We start from the raw sequence: 18,665 nt of genomic DNA, 5'->3' as shown, positions 1-18,665 counted from the left end.
TTTTTCTCAATAATATCCAATCTGTGTCTGCCTGTAACGAAACATGTCTAGTTTCCTTTTGGCTATTTTCATTTTAATGGCGCTTAGAACCTCAGAGTCTTCTGAAACTGCAAACCCACTTGGAAACGAGCCCGATCCATTATATATGAAACTGGTGGATCCCATGGTAGCAGGAGAATCACCGAAAAGAATGATTAAGGATCAGAAAGATATAGGTCTTAAGCCAACTAGCAGTAGCGAAGAGCTGCGGAAATTGCCAAAGGCGCGTGGTCGACAGAAGAGATTCATTCGGAATCCAAACTATGTGAAAGCTAACGAATTCTTTGATAAGATGATAAGCAGTGAGTACGTAAGTAAGCGGTATAAGGATCTTCCGCCGCCTCATCCGGGATTTGGAGAGGAACAACCGCCAGCATGAACATATAGCCAGTGGAATCTGTGAAATTTTCCTGTTGGCACATCACATTATAGCCCATATAAGGGTGTTCATAATGACTGGGAAATTGCCAAAGTAAACAGTATCAGCTCCACGGATTCCCAATGCAAATAAACACAAAGCACAATAAATCGAATTAGCAGCAAATTTTATCCCTCTTCTCTTTTGTAGAAAAAATTTGATTGTCACCTGTTTTGTTGTGGCGTTTGTTTAAAAGGTATCACTTAGTTGGAAGCTGCGAAAATCCGGGCGGGAGTTCAATAACAAGGTTAAGCGCAAAGGAATAGATCTTTCCGATTGTCATAGGTTTATTTACATCGGATATTAGCGCGGAGACGACTTTGCAAAATAATCGTCACAAGAAATTAGCACACATTCGTTGATTGATCGCATAGCATAGGTAGAAAATTAAAAAATCAGGGGAAATTTGTCATCGCTGAGCATAGATATTGGGGTGTTCAGAAAGTTTTGGATGAGTTGAAGAAGAATTTCTAGTTTATTTCCCACACGTTTAAAAGTTAACATTTAATTAATAAGTTGCTTAACTGAATCGATTTAAGAATACCATTTGATAGCGTGCATATGTATGTCTACACAATATTCCCTTCTGATGTATAAAAACATTTAATTAAAATTTGCATTTTATTCTATAAAAATGGTTATATTTGAAGAAAGTCTTTGCAGCATTTCAAACTAAAACCACGATTATAATTTTACTTCACCACTAACTATCTATCAATAAAAACTAAAGTCGTTATACTTTCATAGCGATTTGAAATCGGAAATTAACGTTCTTTTTATATTCAAATCGGCAGCTATTAGGGAATACAAGAATTTAGAGGACTTTTACAATCTTCCGTAATGTGTAGAAATTCCACTTTAAATGAATTCCTTAAAAATCGTATGTCATAGGTATCTTTATAAAAGGCTTGGGAACTACTTTTGCCTACGTCATCGAACTTCTTTCTTTCGAGGAGTTTGCCGAAAAAACGTGTCACGCTTTTGGCCTTTTGTTTTTGCCACCATTATTAATTACTGTCAATTAGTAATTATTGTTTAATTAATGCATCACATGATGCTGAGGAAGGCCAACTGGCGAACCAGTTAAGTTAGGACGTGAAATCAGCTGGCCACTCAATTTGGCCAAAATAAGCCACGGAGCTGCAAATCAATTGAGCATGCGCAGCGTGCCGAGATAAAAGTTTCCGTGCTCGTTACTACGATATCCGAGCTTCGTGACATGACGAGCATCCAAGAATCGGGCGGATCCGAGTGGCGTATCCAATCCGGACCGAGCGACGTATCTCAATCCGGATCGAGTGGCGCGCGCGACTTCAGTTTGAAAAACGGCTTTCATTTTGCAACAAGCGCTAAATTGGTTGGGCAAACAGCTCGGGCTTCATTCGCAGGTTCACCCAGTTCGCAGATAGCAGATCGCAGATCGCAGATCGCCGTTCTTTTGATACATTGTTTATTAGCACACATATTTGCTTAATATATATGTTCATTTAATACGAGTATAGCTGCCAGTTGGTGACATGTGTCTGTGCGAGTGTGAGTCGAAACTACTAAACTTTTGGCACTTTAAGTGAAGTGTGAAGAGAGCGATGGATCTGCCATGAGTTCAGTATCCGTTCAGTACTCACAGCGAGTGGGAGCCACAGCGACCAGGAGATCCCCAGATTTGTGTTATCCAGCGATATCCTCAAATATCCTTCGAGAATAATGATTACCAGAATAGCAAAGCCCCTTTGACTGGACGTTTATCTCAAATACTCGTAGGTGAGTTTAAGATCAATATCAATATTTTAGCACAATCGTAAAATAATTAGGCTGGTGAAGGCTGAAAATAAAGTCTTTATACCTTGTAAATATTTTACTGTCCTGCTAAAAAGATAACATCGTCTGTTGGCCAAAGGAAATTTTTATTTAATATCCCCACATCGTGTTCAACGAAAATTAATGTGAATTGAGTAAGATATGGTTTATGGTTTAGTATAAGCCATAAATCGAAATTATTTTGATGAAACTAATGCATTAAAAGCAGTCAGTGTGCCATTTAGATACATAATCTTTATTCTTATGAGTAACAAGGGACATCATGTTATCAGTAAATGATAATTTCGCTACTCAACATTTTCGACCTCATATATACACATATAGATGGCACGTGCAATTAAAATCGTGAAATTGCTGTGGGAAATTACGGAGTTCAGGTGAAGCAGTCGATCATCGGCGACGTCGCCCGACCTGGAAATTTGATTTAGAACTGGAACTGAGATTCTCTCGATTAGTTGGAGCTCAAACGTGTTTCAATGCATGGGGTCAGTGGACTGCCGTTGGGAAAAATCAGCTCAATGCAATCGGTTGTCAGAACAATGGGATCGCTTTTACCAGGAAAATAGCAAGTTGTATGAAAAGTATAATCTCTTGAGGGGTAATTCACCAATATAACTATTTATAGATTGTATTTGAAAGCAGCCAAAATAGCAAATATAAATACCTTGTAGTGAATTGCACATTATTGAGACCACTTGTGGGATCACAGATGAGAATAACCCGCAACGTCACTGAAATTATGAGTCAGTCAGTCCCATTGAAGTGCAACAGATTTGCACTGCATAGGAAATGCAATCCAATAAATGCCAAGTCCGTACTGAGCTTAGAACTCATTTCACTCACGTTGTGTAGGAAAAGCTATAGATGGATGGGGTCCCCATATATTAATAATAATGCTTCTTTTCTATGCAAATAAGATAATTCCAACTATGTAGTTGCAAAGGCTTTCGTGGGAAAATCGTGCGGACATGAAAAGTGTTTGTTTTCAGTGCAAGAAAAGTGCCACACTTACACTTATGTCTATTGCTGTACAATGGTCACGTGAGTAAGTGAACTGCACCTTACTTGTGTAATTTGTATCCATATCAGATACATTTATATGATATATATCATATCGCTACTTCTGTTTCGGCTGCTAAAAACAAAAATAAGTAAGACAGCGATTAAGCAAATAATATGACAGAGATATTGAAAGGAAAGGAAATGAAATGGGGAAAGAAACACTTAAGCAAATAGAGCAGCCAGCGAAGGCGAAAGCAGAGGCGAAATGAACTGCTGCGTGACGCGTAGAACGAGTGCTTTTTGGCCGCCTTGCTTTTTGGCAAGTGTACAATGGTACGAAGATTTCGTTGGTAGCACGACGTGGATGTGGATGTGGATGTGGCTGTGGATGGGGCTGTAGTACATGAATGAGTGTAGTGAACTCATTCTGGCCGCACTCTCGGCGCCCCGCTAAACTTGAACTTGACTTTGGTGAGAGCCAGGAAACGTACCTCACGGGTTGGGGACACCCACCAGTGCAGTTGCCAGAGAAGCGGCGCGAGTAGTGCCACTTGGACACCACACCGACTATTAATAGATACCCTCGCGCGCTGCTCTTCTTCCTGTTTGAGCGGAATCCGAGTCAACCCAGCGGATTCTTCGCTGCGAATTCTTTCGTAGTTCCAACTTGGCCCTTGCCACCTACACACTACACTGCTCGATCTGATCTCATCCGATCTTATCGAATCGGATCGGAGTCGCCCCGTCGGGTTGCGACCCGCTGGGATAAGAGTCCATAAATAATCAGCACTTGGTATTTTCCGATTCCCAATTGTTTGCCCGCGAAAAAAGTCGAGTACTCGGTCGATTTGATTTATAGACAGACATTGTTTGGCGGTGCCGTGATTATATAAAATGAAATTGCACAACTAAATCGACGCAGCAGCATGAGATCGCAGCTGAATAGTTCCTTCTGAATTACCAGATGCCGAGAAAATGCTAGAATGAGCTTTATCCATCCAGACGCTAGTTTAATGGGATCCAACGGGAACCCACCCAGTTCCATGGAGGATTCTGTATCGAAATTGGAGGATGAGCCTCGCCGGAGTCCTCTCATCGATCGGCTTGAGATTAAAATCGTGATGCTTAACGTTCAGGTGATTAATAAGCAATCTCACCATAGTAGTTAGTAAGCTAGTAAGCTTGTAAGTTATAAGAGCCCTTAAAAATACATGAAATGTAAGCAATATTGGTGGGGATAGTCAAACTGATTCAACCAATTCAGTTCGATTTGAATTTACTAGTAGTTCAATAGCACTCAATACCCTATTATAATAGCTTAAATGCATATTAATTTGTTTAAATTATTATATATCTCTGAGAATTGCCATTGCTAGTATAGGAATATCAATATATAAAAATGAACAAACCTACTTCAGTTTAATATTATTATTTTCCAAGCATATGCCGCTTTCAAGGGAATAGTCAGAAAACCGCAGCTTGCTAATTTTATTTAAAACTCGTCTCCCCAAACTTGCAAACTCACTTAATTTTTCCGTATATTTTCAATAAAATGTTCACATGCGCGCAAAGCGAAAACTTTTCGAATTGCCGCTGTTCTTCGTTCCACACGGCGTATGCGTAATGAAACGAACTTTCTGGCTAATTTGTTTGCTGCTCGTGCCACTCGCAGAGTTTCCTCAAAGTGAAGGTGCACCCCTCCACCCCCACACTCCATTGTTTATGCAAAATAAATTAGCGCAAGGCGCGTGGCGAGGGGGTGGCTTCTGTCGCGTTGAATTTGTAAGCAAACAAGCGCTTCAAAAGCTCACAAGTGCATGACACCAACTATTAACTTGGCCAATAAGTTGGAACAAAAGCGGTACAATGGGGTTACTGCTACCAATAGCTACTCTTCCATGTCCCATTGTACTGGCTGTAAACTATTTCGCAGCTGGGTACTTGGGTAGCAAATGCTTGCTAATGGAGAATATCAATAGAACTGGGAAATTCGCAACTTGCTGAATATACCTATCCTAATAATACACTGCCCCTTCCTTCTGCTCATCAGCTGGAAGTGGATATACTTGGTTATATGGTTGACATAACTGCTTCATCATTAATCCGATCAGATGTGCCCCAATATGGCAGCCATTTCCCTTATCCCCATTTAACAAGTTTCATATTTAATGCTTTTATTGCCACTTTTATGGGGCATCTGTGGGGCAATAGCGACAGACACGCGGTGTCACGTGCGTCAGCAGTTGAGCTTATTCCCGTATTGACCGGACCCCGAAATCACCAATTAATCGAGTCAATTGGTGGAATATTTATATTTAATTCGTCGAGCGTTTATTGCCTCCCCATTGAGCTAACTGAAATTAGACTGTATGTGCAAATATAGTATGGTATAGGCGCATTGAGGAGGGTCCTGTCCACGAGTTCTGCCGCGGCAGCTTTCAACCTTGCGATGGGAGTAAGCCGCCAGGGGAGTGGAGCAACAGCTGCTCGGCTAAATTGGCCAGTGGCACCCTGTTGGCAAAGCTCCTGGCTCCAGTTTCCAGGACAATGAAAGTGAAATTGCCCCACACGTGACCGACTCCACTAGAGTCCTGCTCGCGAACGAGCTTCTCCTGAAGTTCGGAACGCCGGCATCGGAGAAAGCTTTCGCTTTCGTTTTCACTTTCACTTCGTGCCGCGCGAAAACGAACTCCAGCCCGGGGAGCTTTCCACCGCTTTTCAACGCTTTTCAGCAAATCAGTTGCGCGTTGGGCGAACGCCAGCACCAATCGACTCCGTTTGTGTCGCGGACGCAGTTTTTAGTATTCGAAAAAAAAAATTATTCGCCTATTTTCATTTCTCGAGATTTGCATCTGATTTCTTGAAACTTATGTATTTTCTGATAATATTGGAGCTTTTACTTTGGATTATATTAATTATTTAAAATTGATAGTCAAATGCATCCGAATTTTATTTTTCTTATTTTAAATCCGATTTAAACAATTTTGCTCATCCCGACAATATTATGTATATATATATTCTTGCTTACAATCCAACCTTAACCCACTTGTAATTGCTTGTTCTATAAGCTGATTGTCACTGAAAGCGGAACTTATTCGAAATCGCAGTGAAGTAACAAAATTATATAGACTTAGTCAAAATCGTGTGCAAAGAAGTGAACAAATCTAGGCTGGAATGATCTAAGACTGGCCAAAATCAGCGAGCAACTCCTCGCACATTTCACCGGCTTCGCGGACCCATTATGCTCACAGACATTGGAGGCAGTGCAATCGGTAACGGAAATGGCCCCAGTGGCCACAACAGTGGCAATGGTCATGTCCTAGTCAGCGGACTCCACTCGAGCGACTCCTCCAGCGGAATTGGCAGTGCGAGCAGTGAGAAGTTGGAAACGCGCAGCGACGAGGCCCATGCCCAAAGGCGGAGCAGTGGCGAAGGGGATGCCGACGAGGATGCGGATGATGACGATGACGATGAGGATGATGATGAGGATGAGGATGAAACTACGGTAGATAGAGAAGCCCACTCGACTGGGGCTGCGCTGGGCGTTTTGGCAGCATATGCATGCGTAATTTTATGCTTATAATTAACCCTCTGCCGCAAATCCAAGAGCAAATTATGCTTGTGACAGCGATAAGCTGGGCGCAATTTGCAGGGTCTCCAGTTGGGATAGGTCACATCGAAGGGACTGGTCACGATTTGCTCAAATCATGCCATTTGCATGAGACACACCCCAGTCTGCGTATTAAATAATTAAGCATACTATGCATGACTGTAGACTTGAGCTTCTTTCGAAAGTAGGAGCAATCCTTTCTCATTCTTCTGCCTCGATTCAAACAATTGACGAAATCTATTTGAATGGATTCAAGAGATCAAGCCATACAGGGTATCCAAGGTATCAGGGTTGCGAAACCACCAACCAAATGAGGCACCAAATGGCCATTTTGGCTGGCCTTTCTTTGGCTAATAAATTTCTTGCGAATGTTTCCTTTGTTTTCGCTGAATAAGATATCTTTGGGCCGCCATCAGCAGATATTTCACATTTATGGGAGTCGCTCCCCTGGCGATTTCGGTGGCAGGACTTTAATTAAAATCAGCCACCGGTGACATAAGACAGTCTGGCTGGTGGAACTCTAGTTTTCAGTCCTGCCACCGGGTTCATCATGGGCCTCCATGTGGCTTTCGCCGGGGTGCTCCACTCATTAGTGACTCTGCCACACGTGCGTATTGAGTTCGGGAAACAAGTGTGATAAGCTGTTTAGCATGCGAATGCGATAAACGTGGAAGTCAGAGCCGTGTATTCCACATTCTGCCAGATTATGCAAATTTGCTCTGGCTAAGTATATTTTCCTTAGCCGTATGCAAATTAGTCCTTACAGGACAGGAAAAGACGTTGATAAATTTATTTATTTCGCCCTAGCAGGCTTCATTTTGTCTCATCGAAGACATGAAATCAAATTGATTTTTTCTTTAGAGCAAGAAATCTATATCCTATGTCACAAAGATGTAGGATCATCTGTTCATTAGTAAGCTGGCAAATCCTTATTCACCCAACTGGTTCTCTTTGCTTGGATAATATTTGTGCGACACCCCTGCCCAGTTTTACTTGGGATTCCGAGCCTTTCCAATTAGCCAAACTCCAGGTAATTTCCTCCAGACAGACACGCAAGTTTAGCTGAATTTTCAATTCGTTTTTAAGGTCGAATACAAAGGCGCATGTCTCGATTGGACACATTTTCCCAACCCAGCTGCGTTTGGTTCAACTTGCTCAATCGCTTATACAACTCAACAATCGCTCGAAATCCCCCGCATGTAAACAAACCAATTTCCAGATGCCTAATTTGCATTTTATAGCCTGGCCTTCTAGCTAAGGCACTTTCTACATATCAATTAGAAATGTGATTTTACATACGATATGCCATCTTTTACACAAAGGGTCCCAAAAAAGTACAAACTCTCTAGTTTCCCGGTTTCCCAAATAAAACTCCTCATGTAACTCAGCATGCCAGGATGCTTGTAAAATTAACGAACTTAACTGGATATGAATTAAGATTTATTCCTGGCTTTAATATTTTTTATATTTTATATATGATTCAAATGATTCTTTTATATTGGACACATTTGCTAGTTGAGGTCTGTTGTGTTGATTCCCACTTGACTGTCCATTTTTAAATTGGAAGAAAACCCCTTTAAGGGGTTGGTTATAAAAAACTCCAATCCTGTTTATGGTACGTCTGGGTGCAATTGCAGGACCTCTTTTTTCCACGCTTAGGATGCCGGGAGTTCCGCAATCGCAAGGTCAAAGGGTACGCACAAAACTTTCGGCTGCCGGCCTTCTTAAATCTGCAAAAAAGTTCATTATTTATTAAAACGAGCTTTTCTTCAGCTGATTATAATTGGGGTTTGGCCTGCGACTTTCGAGTCGAAAGTCGAGGACCTATTAACCTCGCCCAATTTCCACGGGCAAGGTGCCTTGAACTTCGTGTCCAAGTACGGTGCGAACCCAAAGATTGGGGCTGGGTGGGCTTGGGAAGGCAATTTCCCTGGGCAAGGGCATTGAACGCCTCTAAACCAGGGGCAGTTGGCTGAAAAGTGTCATAAAACTTGCCAGCAAGGTAAACAAGGGCTGGTCATCAACTTTTCGGGCGCCTAGGTTGCGATAATTGCTTTTCAATTTCAATTACATCTTGAGAACTTTTACATTTATTTTCCCATTTGAAATTCTCAATAAACTGCTTCAGGGACCCAGCAGCTGGATTTATAAGCGATTGAAATGAAAACAATTACAAAATGATTCAGAACCGAGTTCGTCTGAGGTTCAGAATCCTTTACTTTTCGGCACGATTTCCTGTGTGTTATTTGTGGACGGAACATAACAAATAATTGCGGAACAGCATTCATCGCAATTACAACCATTACGGGAAAACACAGGAACGGAAACCAGAAGAGCACCCGGAACAAGACAAAACAAAGGACAAGACAGTTGGGTAAATACAACCAGGAAGTAACCGCCCAGTGGGTTTTCATGGGGGGGTGTCCTGATGAGAGGGGCGTTCCCCAAGACAATTAGGATTTCAGGGTCTCGAAACGGAAGGAGGAAGTGCCTCACGGCGGCAATGACCGAGTGTGCAAAGAACTCTAGTTCTAAGTTGAATGGAAAATGTCTATGTATAAATTATGTAGCATACATTCCTGCTGCGTTGAGCAAATGTCAACTCCACTATTACCTACTGTAGCATTCTACAAAAATACCTCGAAACCCACAATATAGGCTTGTTATCCCGACCTTAGGGTATCGTTTAACTTTAATTGCGAATGCAGAGTTCTCATCCGTGACGTATTCGTCTATAAGATTCTTCTTACTTTATAACTTAATTTTATAATCAAATGACCCAGCCAACGCCATCTTGTTTCGCAGGATCAGAACGCATCTATCCTCTCATAAGTTGGTTTTCATCTTTTCCTTAGCCACCTCCGCCTGATTACCTTTTTCAATTTTCGGGATGCCTTGTCTGGCAGCCCAGTCATTGGCCAAGGCCAACTAAATTTAGTGGTTCAAGCCTATTTACGTTTATGACAGTTTTCCCTTCCAGCATAAGCAGCTTAGTGGTGGCCCTTAAGTGAAAGCTAAAGGTTCATTTACCTGCTTGGTCGGAAAAACGAGTAAGATATTATATACAAGCTCGTAAAATGCATTTATTATAATTTGGTATTTGGTAAGATATATTTAACATTAAATTACGAACTAAAATGGAAATAAGTGGAGTGAGCAGGGGTATGAGTTGCAATATTGTCCTTCACTACATTTTCTCTTTATGATTTCTGTATACCCATGCGAACAATTTAATATCCCGATTTATTTATGCCTAAAAAGTCAATTCAAAAGAACACTTTAAAAGCTGAATCTTGTTTATTCGTCTGTCAAAATCTGATTTTCCCTGTCACCAAGTCATAGAGATGCGGAGGCGAACCGTGGAAAGCTTTCAAAGCAATTGAAACATTGCTGGATTGGAGGAGGAAGTGGGAAAAGGAATCAGCGCCTCACAAAATGTATGCGTATCCTTCATCTGAGCTCCCCAAGAATGTGAGCAATTCGGGTGAATCAGGGGCAAAGCCCATAATTTCAGGGTTCTTATTTATGGGATTCAACTTTCCTCCCAGTGCCGAGGAAGCCAGACTTTTCAAAGAAGACGACCTGGCCCACATGCGTTGGCAGTGGGAGAGTTGTCAGATTCAATTGCTGGTGGCAATTAATCAGAGAAAAAAGTGAAAAGGAAGCAAATCATAAATCGTGGCCAGAAATTGGAGGTCTCATAGGAAGCAGGATCAAGGCTTTCATGTTCTTTAAAGTTAGGAGCTGAGCAGGAAGACTGCCCTTGATCTTATGATCCTTCGAGTTATACATTTCCGAAAGAAGTATATTCTCAGGTGCCATAAAATACAATCGCTTAATCGCGAATTTGGTTTGTCGCCTTGAAGTTTTCGCCTTTTATTTACTCACTCACAACCTTTGCGACTCACTATTCTTCGGCAATGAATAAAGTTGCAAAGCACTTGACTAAACAGAAGGCGACGCCAACTTAAATAACATTAAAACACTTTATGGACTGGCAATAAACGAGGCAATTAAGCCGATAATCAAAGGGTGGTGTTGATATATACGCATATTCCCATTTATAGCCCAGAAACAACTTTGTTGGATACACACTCTCACAACGGCCAGTGCCATTGGGAGCTCCTCGAATCCTTCAATATGCCATTACGAGCAGTGCCCACGCCTGAGATGTGGGCATAAAAACAATATGCAATACATAACGCATACGCCACGTTGCGCCAAATTGTTTCGACAGCTCGCCATGGAAGACATTAGCATACACGTTCCCGGCACGGGACAGAAAGGGATGCCGTAATCCATCAATATACTCCACACAGACCCCCAACCTGGTAATGTGGCCTGGGTTCTGGGTTCTGTAGGTTATGGCCCATTCTGGACACTCGCCGGTTGACGAGGCCAGTGAAACTAATCAAATATTTATGCTAGCTTTCGTCTGGCTGAGCGTCTGGTCACGATATCGTGACGACGCTGACTCGAACAGCTCATATTGACTTTAATGACCACGATGGCAGCAACAAGTTCGGGAACCCTGAAACTCCGTTGCATGTCTACAGCCAGAAAGTAATTGGATTAGCCACTTCTATTAAGTGAGCATCTATTTTCGGGAGATTGAACGGCGCGGAGCTGGGATTTTCAAGCCGCTAGTTATGTAACGAATATTAGCTGTCAAACTTTCAGCTAAGATGTAGTTATATTCCTTGCTTTAGCAGCCTTGATTCCTGATTAGACTTTAATCCTTACCCGGACACAGCGGGAACCTAACGATGCATATACAATATTTGGAAAACAAGAAGTGCCAGAAACACGATCACGCAGGAGATGGATGTCAACGGATTTCTCTGTTAACAGGAATCGCAGGCATTAATACATCTCCCAAGGCACCCAGGCACCCAGGCACTCCATCCATCACTTAGTCATTGTGCCACCTGTCTGCCAGTGCCAGAAGGCACAAAACAGCAATCTCAGCGAAAAACACTGTTGCTCCGGCTGTGTTCCAATTAACTGTGGCGCCCCTCCTTGTCAACCAGCCAGCCAGCCAGAAAAAAGGGGCACAGTTGCAACACAATGGCCACGTGTGTGGGGCATTGTTGCGAGGGGCAGCCAGATTGTTTTCGTTTCCTGAGGACTCTTAGGCCAAGCAATTAGGAAATCATTAGTCAAGGCCAGTGGGTAGAAGATACACGAACAAAGGATGAAGAGATGCCATTCTAACATAACAAACTTGACCATCTCTTCAAGTTCAAATGCTCTACCCATTTGCTAACTTAACTAATTTTGTTTTTTCTGGTTTTTATTGAATATTCCTCTACCTATATTACCGACTGATGGAAATTCACGTTTCCAGACTCGAAGTCAAACGAGCTCTTCGCCGTTTTGGTTTCAATTACAAAATTTCCTTTCTGGCAAACAAAAGATACACATGTATCCATATTTCATGCAAGTATATTCATACCCCCATATTCAATCTCCATTTCGCAGGGCAGCGTAGTCAATCGAATGGGGAAGAGCAATAAATAAGTAATGAAACATTCAGGAGGTGGAACTCCCTGTGGGACTGAAAATAAGTATAAATATGTGCAGGTTCTGGGCTGAAATGGAAACAATTTGCCGACTAGTTGGGCATCTAAGTGCTCCTCATCTAGTAGATAATTGGGATATCGTGTGGGCAACAAAGTGTGTGCAGCACGAGGCAGATTTATGATGGCTGCGGGAAATTTCCTTAATTATGTCTGAGGGAGTGGGCAATCTGGGCGAGCTTTGGGTGTCCCATTAGTCATCTTGCAAGGGCCACGAACCGCGGAGATTCCCTCCATATGTCTGCTGAATTTCGTTCCTTGTGCTTCATTGATAATTCGGCTTTGGGGCACCGCCCTCTGATACTCTACAATATGAATGATCTTTTGAATGAGTGAACTTGTACTGTGTTAAAGAAAGGATCCTTTTACCAATTCCATCCAATGATGCGCTGCAAATGTAAACCATTTTTGCAATTACATAAGTGAATCACCTTGGCAGTCTGATGAACCATTCGTCACGTGACGCATTAAACTGAACTTGCCTCGGACCTTTTCTAGCTCAATACTGATAAAAATCGGCATTAACCTTGGCGGTATTTGCACAGCTGTTGGCAGTCAAAAAACAGAAATAAACCAAAATAGGAAAAAAGAAAAGATACAAAACGACTTCATTAAATTGAAGCTTAAAACTAGACTCAGACGTTGGCAGCCTGAAACTACTAAATGATTGCATACTTGTGGGTTCAGCGAATTCTTCAGATTTTCAGGAACTCCTTAAAAAGGCTGTTGCTTTACAAACTCAAACGAATATGAAAAGTGCTTAATCCGAATATCTGACCCTTCTTCAGCAATCCGAATCCTTTCCTTACCTGCCTGGATTTTAGCATCTGAAGGTGAAAGTATCTTATGATTGCTTGAGGACCCTTCTGGCTTTCGATTTGTATACTTTCTTTGGTACAGTCCATGAATACAAAAGGTCCTTTCAAGGATGACAAAACGCGAAAACAAAACTAAATGACGACAAAAACGGACGGCTGGTACAAAAAAATGGGAAGACAAGCCGAAAACCCAACGGATTGTTCAGAAAAAACATCTGAATAACATACCCAGTTGGATGGTTAGAAAAAGCGTTCGCATCTCTGAGATATGAATGCCTGGCAGCTGCGATCAAATAAATATAAATAAAAAGCATGGAATTTAATTAGAACCATTTAAGGAATAGGAAGAGTACTCTTATATATATATATTCCCACAGGAGGCCGCAGTGCCTTTCTTGGCATACAAAATTACTGTGTGGAGAATATCCACTTGGCGCTGCAATTTATGTTCATTATATTCCCAACTGCAGTCGAGTGAGAAAGTGGGTGTGGGCATTCTTGTGGGATCTAGACACTCACGCCCGCCAATTGCTGCACTCCAGTTCCCGAAGGACACTCTCTGATCTATCCGGGAATGCCGCCGTATTGACTTATTAGCCACGGATACCACCGCTCTCGATATCATTGATCTGGATTTCAATGGATGAGGGCACAAGCTGTGTCAGGGCCATTAAAGGCATTTCTTATTGAGCTCAATAACAAATCTTGAACTGATAGCAACTGCTGCACAACTAGATACAATTTAAAATGAATTTAACCAACATATATTTAGAGACCATGGTAATTTGTAAAGCTTTCTACTTAATGGGGAAATCACTCAAGATGTTACAAAACAATGAAAAACTGTTTCAACGCAACTTAGCCAGAGTTAATAGACCTTAAGCCAAAAAGCTAACAACAGCAGCCGCCTACACCGGCCTAACTTCCTAATTCATATTTAAGCTTCTAAAATTATAATTGATATTTATTTCCCCCTCTTCCCCACGCAGGCGGAGTCCCCTTTGCTGCCCCTGAAGGACGACGAGCCATCGCCCCCTCAAGTCCACAGTTCCTCGCACATATCAGCCAGTAGGTCACCCCACTTCGGCAACTCAGCTGGCGACCTCGAGCCAAAGCACCTCCCAACGCCACCACCCAACTCCCCGTCCAACGAGCAGGCCAAGTGCGAGTGTCCGGAAGGAGAGGCCAACAACAACAACAGCACGAGTAGCAACCACAATCACAAGCCCAACCACGAGGCTACGTTCTACAAGGAGATTCGCACCCATAGGCGCCAGCACGAGTATCAGCTCTATCCCAACGACACCTTCGCTCAACTGGAGGGCAGGGCACCCAAGCCGAACACCAAGATGCAGACCAAAGTGGATGCGGTGGGCCGGATCACGGGTCCGTGGGGAAGGTGGCAGCTGCGAACAGTGCTACTGATCTTCCTGTGCAAGATTCCATCGTCCTGGTTCATGGCCTGCATCATTTTCACGGCCCCAGCACCGAGGCACGGCGAGTTCTTCTGCAAGCCCCCCCACACAATCGGAGCCCAGAACCAAACGCAATGGATCAAGGTCTCGCATCCGCAGAAGGAGGAGACCGACGACCAGGAGTTCAGCATCGACTTCTGCAATGTCTACCAGGATGCCCAGGAGCACGCCCATCACTATTACAACTACGAGAACAGTGACCAGGAGCCGCGCGTGTGGGAGAAACCTCTGCACCGCAACTCCAACGTGATTCCCTGCACGGAGTTCCAGCACGAGTCCGACTACCACTCGGTGGTCACGCAGTACGACTTGGTCTGCTCCCGGGACATTCTCGTATCCGTCACCCAGTTCTTCCATCTCTTTGGCGTGCTCACCGGAGGCATCCTGGCTAATCAGCTGCTGAAATAGTAAGTTAGCGTACACTTGGTTAATATCTAAACCACAATAATTTGGTAAACAGATTAAAGATAATTTGTGTTCATATATCTCTCTTTCCCACTTTTAGTTTCAGTCCCCGAAATGTGATGCTCTTCGGCATGATCACGCAGATATTTTGTGGCAACCTCACGGGGCACGTGGCCTCCTACGAGCTCCACGTGTTCTTCCGCTGCCTCTCCGCCGTATGCTGTGCCCAGATGTACACGGCCGGAGGCCAAATCAGTAAGTGGCAAGACTTACTTCAAATATAAATGGATATGTCTAATGGATTCCCAATTGTTTGCTCCTTGCAGTGGCCGACATAACGGGGGGAAAGTACCGAACTTGCGTCTCCACGCTCTTTGAGCAGTTCTGGTCTATTGGGGTAATGATGTTGCCCGGAGTGGCCAGCTTCTGGTCCAGCTGGTCCCACCTCTACATGGCCATCTCGTGGCCAACTGTGATACTTATCTATCTGTGGCAGTGAGTAATCAAAAACAGATATTGATAGCAAATTCGTATCTAGATTCGCATAAGCAACGTATTATAAGTAACTAGGTCAATGGAAGTGTTTTAGAACAGTACATTATTTATCAGGATTACTAGTCCAAAATGGAGCTGCTGTGCAGCGTTCATGTGCACCAACATTTTGTGGCCCATACTGACACTTGCATCTTGCATCCCTTTTGCAGGTGGATCCCCGACTCGCCGCGATGGCTGATCGCCCGCGGACGCACTCAGGACGCCAAGAAGATCTTGCTGGAGTGCGTGGAGGTGAATGGGACGGGCTACAACCTGCCGCACGACATCGACCAGCAGCTGGAGCTGCAGGCGCAGACCGCCATGGACGCTCCTCCGCCGAGTGGCTGGTGGTCGATGTGGAAGGGAGAGCGAGCGGTGCGACACATTGTGTGTGTGCACCTGGCCTGGTCGCTGTACATCGTGGTCTACTACGGCATGCTGCTCAACATCCGCTCCTTCAGTCGCGACCACCTGTACATTAACACCTTTATCGCGGGCTTCAGCGAGATGATGGGCACTTTCTTCGGGCTCTTCCTGATTCTGAGGACCACCCGCAAGTGGCTGTGGACGGGACTCTTTAACATCGTGGCAGGATGCATCGCCTACTGCGGCTGGCTGGTTCCGAAGCCCAGCGTGATTGGGCTGGATCCGAATGTAGCCCTGCTGATGTGCTCGGCCATGGTCTCGAAGATGGCCATATCCACTACGCTCAGTATACTCACTACCTGCACGGTGGAGCTGGTTTCAGATGACAAGAAGAAGATCACTTCCTTCTCCACGATTTGCTGGGCCCGCTTCTGGCTGCTGGGAGCGCCCTTTATTGGATCCACTGTGGTCTTCGGCCAGCTGATTCCCCAGACGGCCTTCGCATCTCTGGCCATTCTCGGTGGCCTGTGCACCTCCCTGATCAGCAGTCCCAGGACCCATCCCATCTCAAGACCCTCCTCGCCTGCTGCACAGGGAACCCAGAACATGGCCTCGCAGTTCACCATTATCGACGGCATGGACAACAAGGGCTACACGCCCACCGCGAAGACCATCCACTCGAACAGCACTATTTTGAAACTAAGCACGCCGCAATCGAATCTACCTCCTCAACTAATGCCCGGCATTTGGACGACCAAGATAACCGAGGATGGCCCACCCATGTGAACTGCTTTCAGAAAGCGAGCGTTGACAAATTAGCCGTGTGGTTGGACTTGAGATATAGAAGCATTTCTATAGCCCAGGAGTGGAGTCTCTATGATAGTAAATCATATGCTAAGGGGAAGCAGCAGATGTTCAAAAAGTTAGGATATCGCTAGATTCACAGCTAGCGCCGCGATCTGGTTCACTTTGGTGGTGCTGTGACTTGTAAACTATAGTCTATACAATTCGTTAGCAGTATATATGTACTTATGGCCCGCTTTATAAGTTTATGGGCGCACCTATTGTAAGACACATTAGCTATCCTTTTTAGGAGGAACAGTCAATATAGTCCTAGGATTTTCGCACACTTTAGTAGTACGTAGTACGTACATCAACTTTAAACTAAATCGGAGTGCTCAAGTGAGAAAGTCTCGCGCACTTGAAAACAAAATTACATTTCTAAGTAGGCAACACTTAAGCTAAAGCTGTGGAACAGAATCCTCGAGGAAATTATTTTAAATGGATAAATAAGCTCGCCGACAAAACCCAAACCCATGCATAAATTTTCCATTGCCTTTAATTTTACGGCTTAGTTCATTCAGCCTATCCCCAGCAGACGGTGAATCATTCGAGTCTGGGACAAGCTTCAGCGCAGCCATAATTAGTAGTCTCATAAGAAAGTAAGTCAGATGTGGAGCACACCTTGAGAAAAAGGGATAAGCCCAGTATTAAGCAGTCACTATTGAACCAAATCAAACACGTACCGAATCGAACCTCACTGCACAGACAAGCCATCTTGAATGGCGATCCTTCTAAAGGCCTGTGGTTCCACATTAAGTGATTGTGTTGTAAACACCTGGAGAGAATTACATGAAAAGACATACGAGTAGTTACACAATAATTATATATTATGGACAACTTTTATTAATTACCTTAATCTATTAATACTAATTGATTAGAACAACAATAATATTAACCTACACATTGAATAATTTACTTTCGTTACGTATTGTAATTATCAATTACCAAGCTAATTTAATATAAATCAATTAGTAGTTTTCAGGCTCTACATAAATACACAAGGCATAAATTACATAATATTTTTAAAGTTGCATCACCTAGTGAATACGCTTAGCAACTTGTTGAATGTTATCTGATATTGGTTACTACATAAAACCAAATGTTATACATGGCAAAAGAGCAATATTTTTCTAATAAAGCATCATCATAAAGACGAATTGACTTATTTTTTATCGTGGCTTGCTCGTTTTTTGTTTAATAAGCGAGGGATATCTATTACATAGCTAATGGGAGTGCGAAAAATAAATTTCAACATTTTTTGGCATATCGCTAGAAATTGAAAAAAAAATATATTAAAACAAAAAGAAGTAAATTGGTACAATTTTGGGCGTTAGAAGAGGCGTTGCTTTTGTTGTTAAATCGGTAAAAATTTACAAAAGCAATAAGAAAATAAATAAAATCAACGCAGTTGCGTTGCAATTCTTAGAAGGTAACAAAAAAGCGTGACGGTGTTGCCAGCTATAATAATCGATTAATCGTCGAGTAAAAGTGCTCTCGTTTACTGATTTAAGAGAATGAAGTGGCTTTGATTTTTACTTTTGCCGTCGATATTAATTATTTAATATTAATATTAAATATTTGGACTTGCTGTGCTAATAATACGGCAGACTCCGAAAATATGTACAATCCGATACATATAAATCTTTCTTTTATAAGGTCACTTTTCAAAAAATTATTCTTAAGTTATTGTTATTATAAGCTATTCTTTATAAAAATAATATCAAACCACTTACATTTTACTATATGAAAAAATTAAGC

The 18,665-nt window shown here is 42.9% G+C and overlaps 2 protein-coding genes and 1 long non-coding RNA gene across 5 annotated transcripts; all 3 read left to right on the top strand.

The window, feature by feature from the left end:
- Positions 1–2: 2 nt before the first annotated feature.
- Positions 3–739, top strand: LOC6613863. The gene has a single exon (XM_032721981.1). It carries the CDS (start codon positions 44–46, stop codon positions 416–418), a length of 375 nt encoding a protein of 124 aa, XP_032577872.1. The 5' UTR covers positions 3–43; the 3' UTR covers positions 419–739.
- Positions 740–3,940: 3,201 nt separating this feature from the next.
- LOC6613861 (solute carrier family 22 member 4) lies at positions 3,941–18,064 on the top strand. Of its 3 annotated transcripts, none has more exons than XM_032721429.1 (5): positions 3,941–4,413; positions 14,274–15,166; positions 15,265–15,419; positions 15,491–15,659; positions 15,869–18,064. In XM_032721429.1, the coding sequence occupies exons 1-5, from the start codon at positions 4,261–4,263 to the stop codon at positions 16,848–16,850; spliced, it is 2,352 nt and encodes a 783-aa protein (XP_032577320.1). In that variant the 5' UTR covers positions 3,941–4,260; the 3' UTR covers positions 16,851–18,064. The 3 variants fall into 3 exon arrangements, with proteins under 3 accessions (XP_032577320.1, XP_032577319.1, XP_002038330.2); XM_032721428.1 differs by lacking the exon at positions 3,941–4,413 and adding an exon at positions 6,023–6,782; XM_002038294.2 differs by lacking the exon at positions 3,941–4,413 and adding an exon at positions 6,023–6,842.
- On the top strand, positions 6,849–8,300 carry LOC116801489. The gene is made up of 2 exons (XR_004362051.1): positions 6,849–7,917; positions 7,974–8,300. It is a non-coding gene; the product is annotated as an uncharacterized LOC116801489 (long non-coding RNA).
- Positions 18,065–18,665: the final 601 nt, after the last annotated feature.

This window comes from Drosophila sechellia, chromosome 3R (assembly GCF_004382195.2).
Source record: "Drosophila sechellia strain sech25 chromosome 3R, ASM438219v1, whole genome shotgun sequence".
In the NCBI taxonomy this organism is placed as follows: domain Eukaryota; kingdom Metazoa; phylum Arthropoda; class Insecta; order Diptera; family Drosophilidae; genus Drosophila; species Drosophila sechellia.
Note: the sequence above shows the minus strand (reverse complement) of the source record. Positions and strands in the feature narration are given on the sequence as shown.

Bases quoted from the DNA above. Each gene is read 5' to 3' on its own strand.
- LOC6613863 (XM_032721981.1), top strand. From the start codon at position 44: ATGTCTAGTTTCCTTTTGGCTATTTTCATTTTAATGGCGCTTAGAACC.
- LOC6613861 (XM_002038294.2), top strand. From the start codon at position 6,519: ATGCTCACAGACATTGGAGGCAGTGCAATCGGTAACGGAAATGGCCCC. The intron at 6,843-14,273 runs GTAATTTTATGC...TTCCCCACGCAG, and splicing joins TTTTGGCAGCATATGCATGC to GCGGAGTCCCCTTTGCTGCC. The intron at 15,420-15,490 runs GTAAGTGGCAAG...TGCTCCTTGCAG, and splicing joins CACGGCCGGAGGCCAAATCA to TGGCCGACATAACGGGGGGA.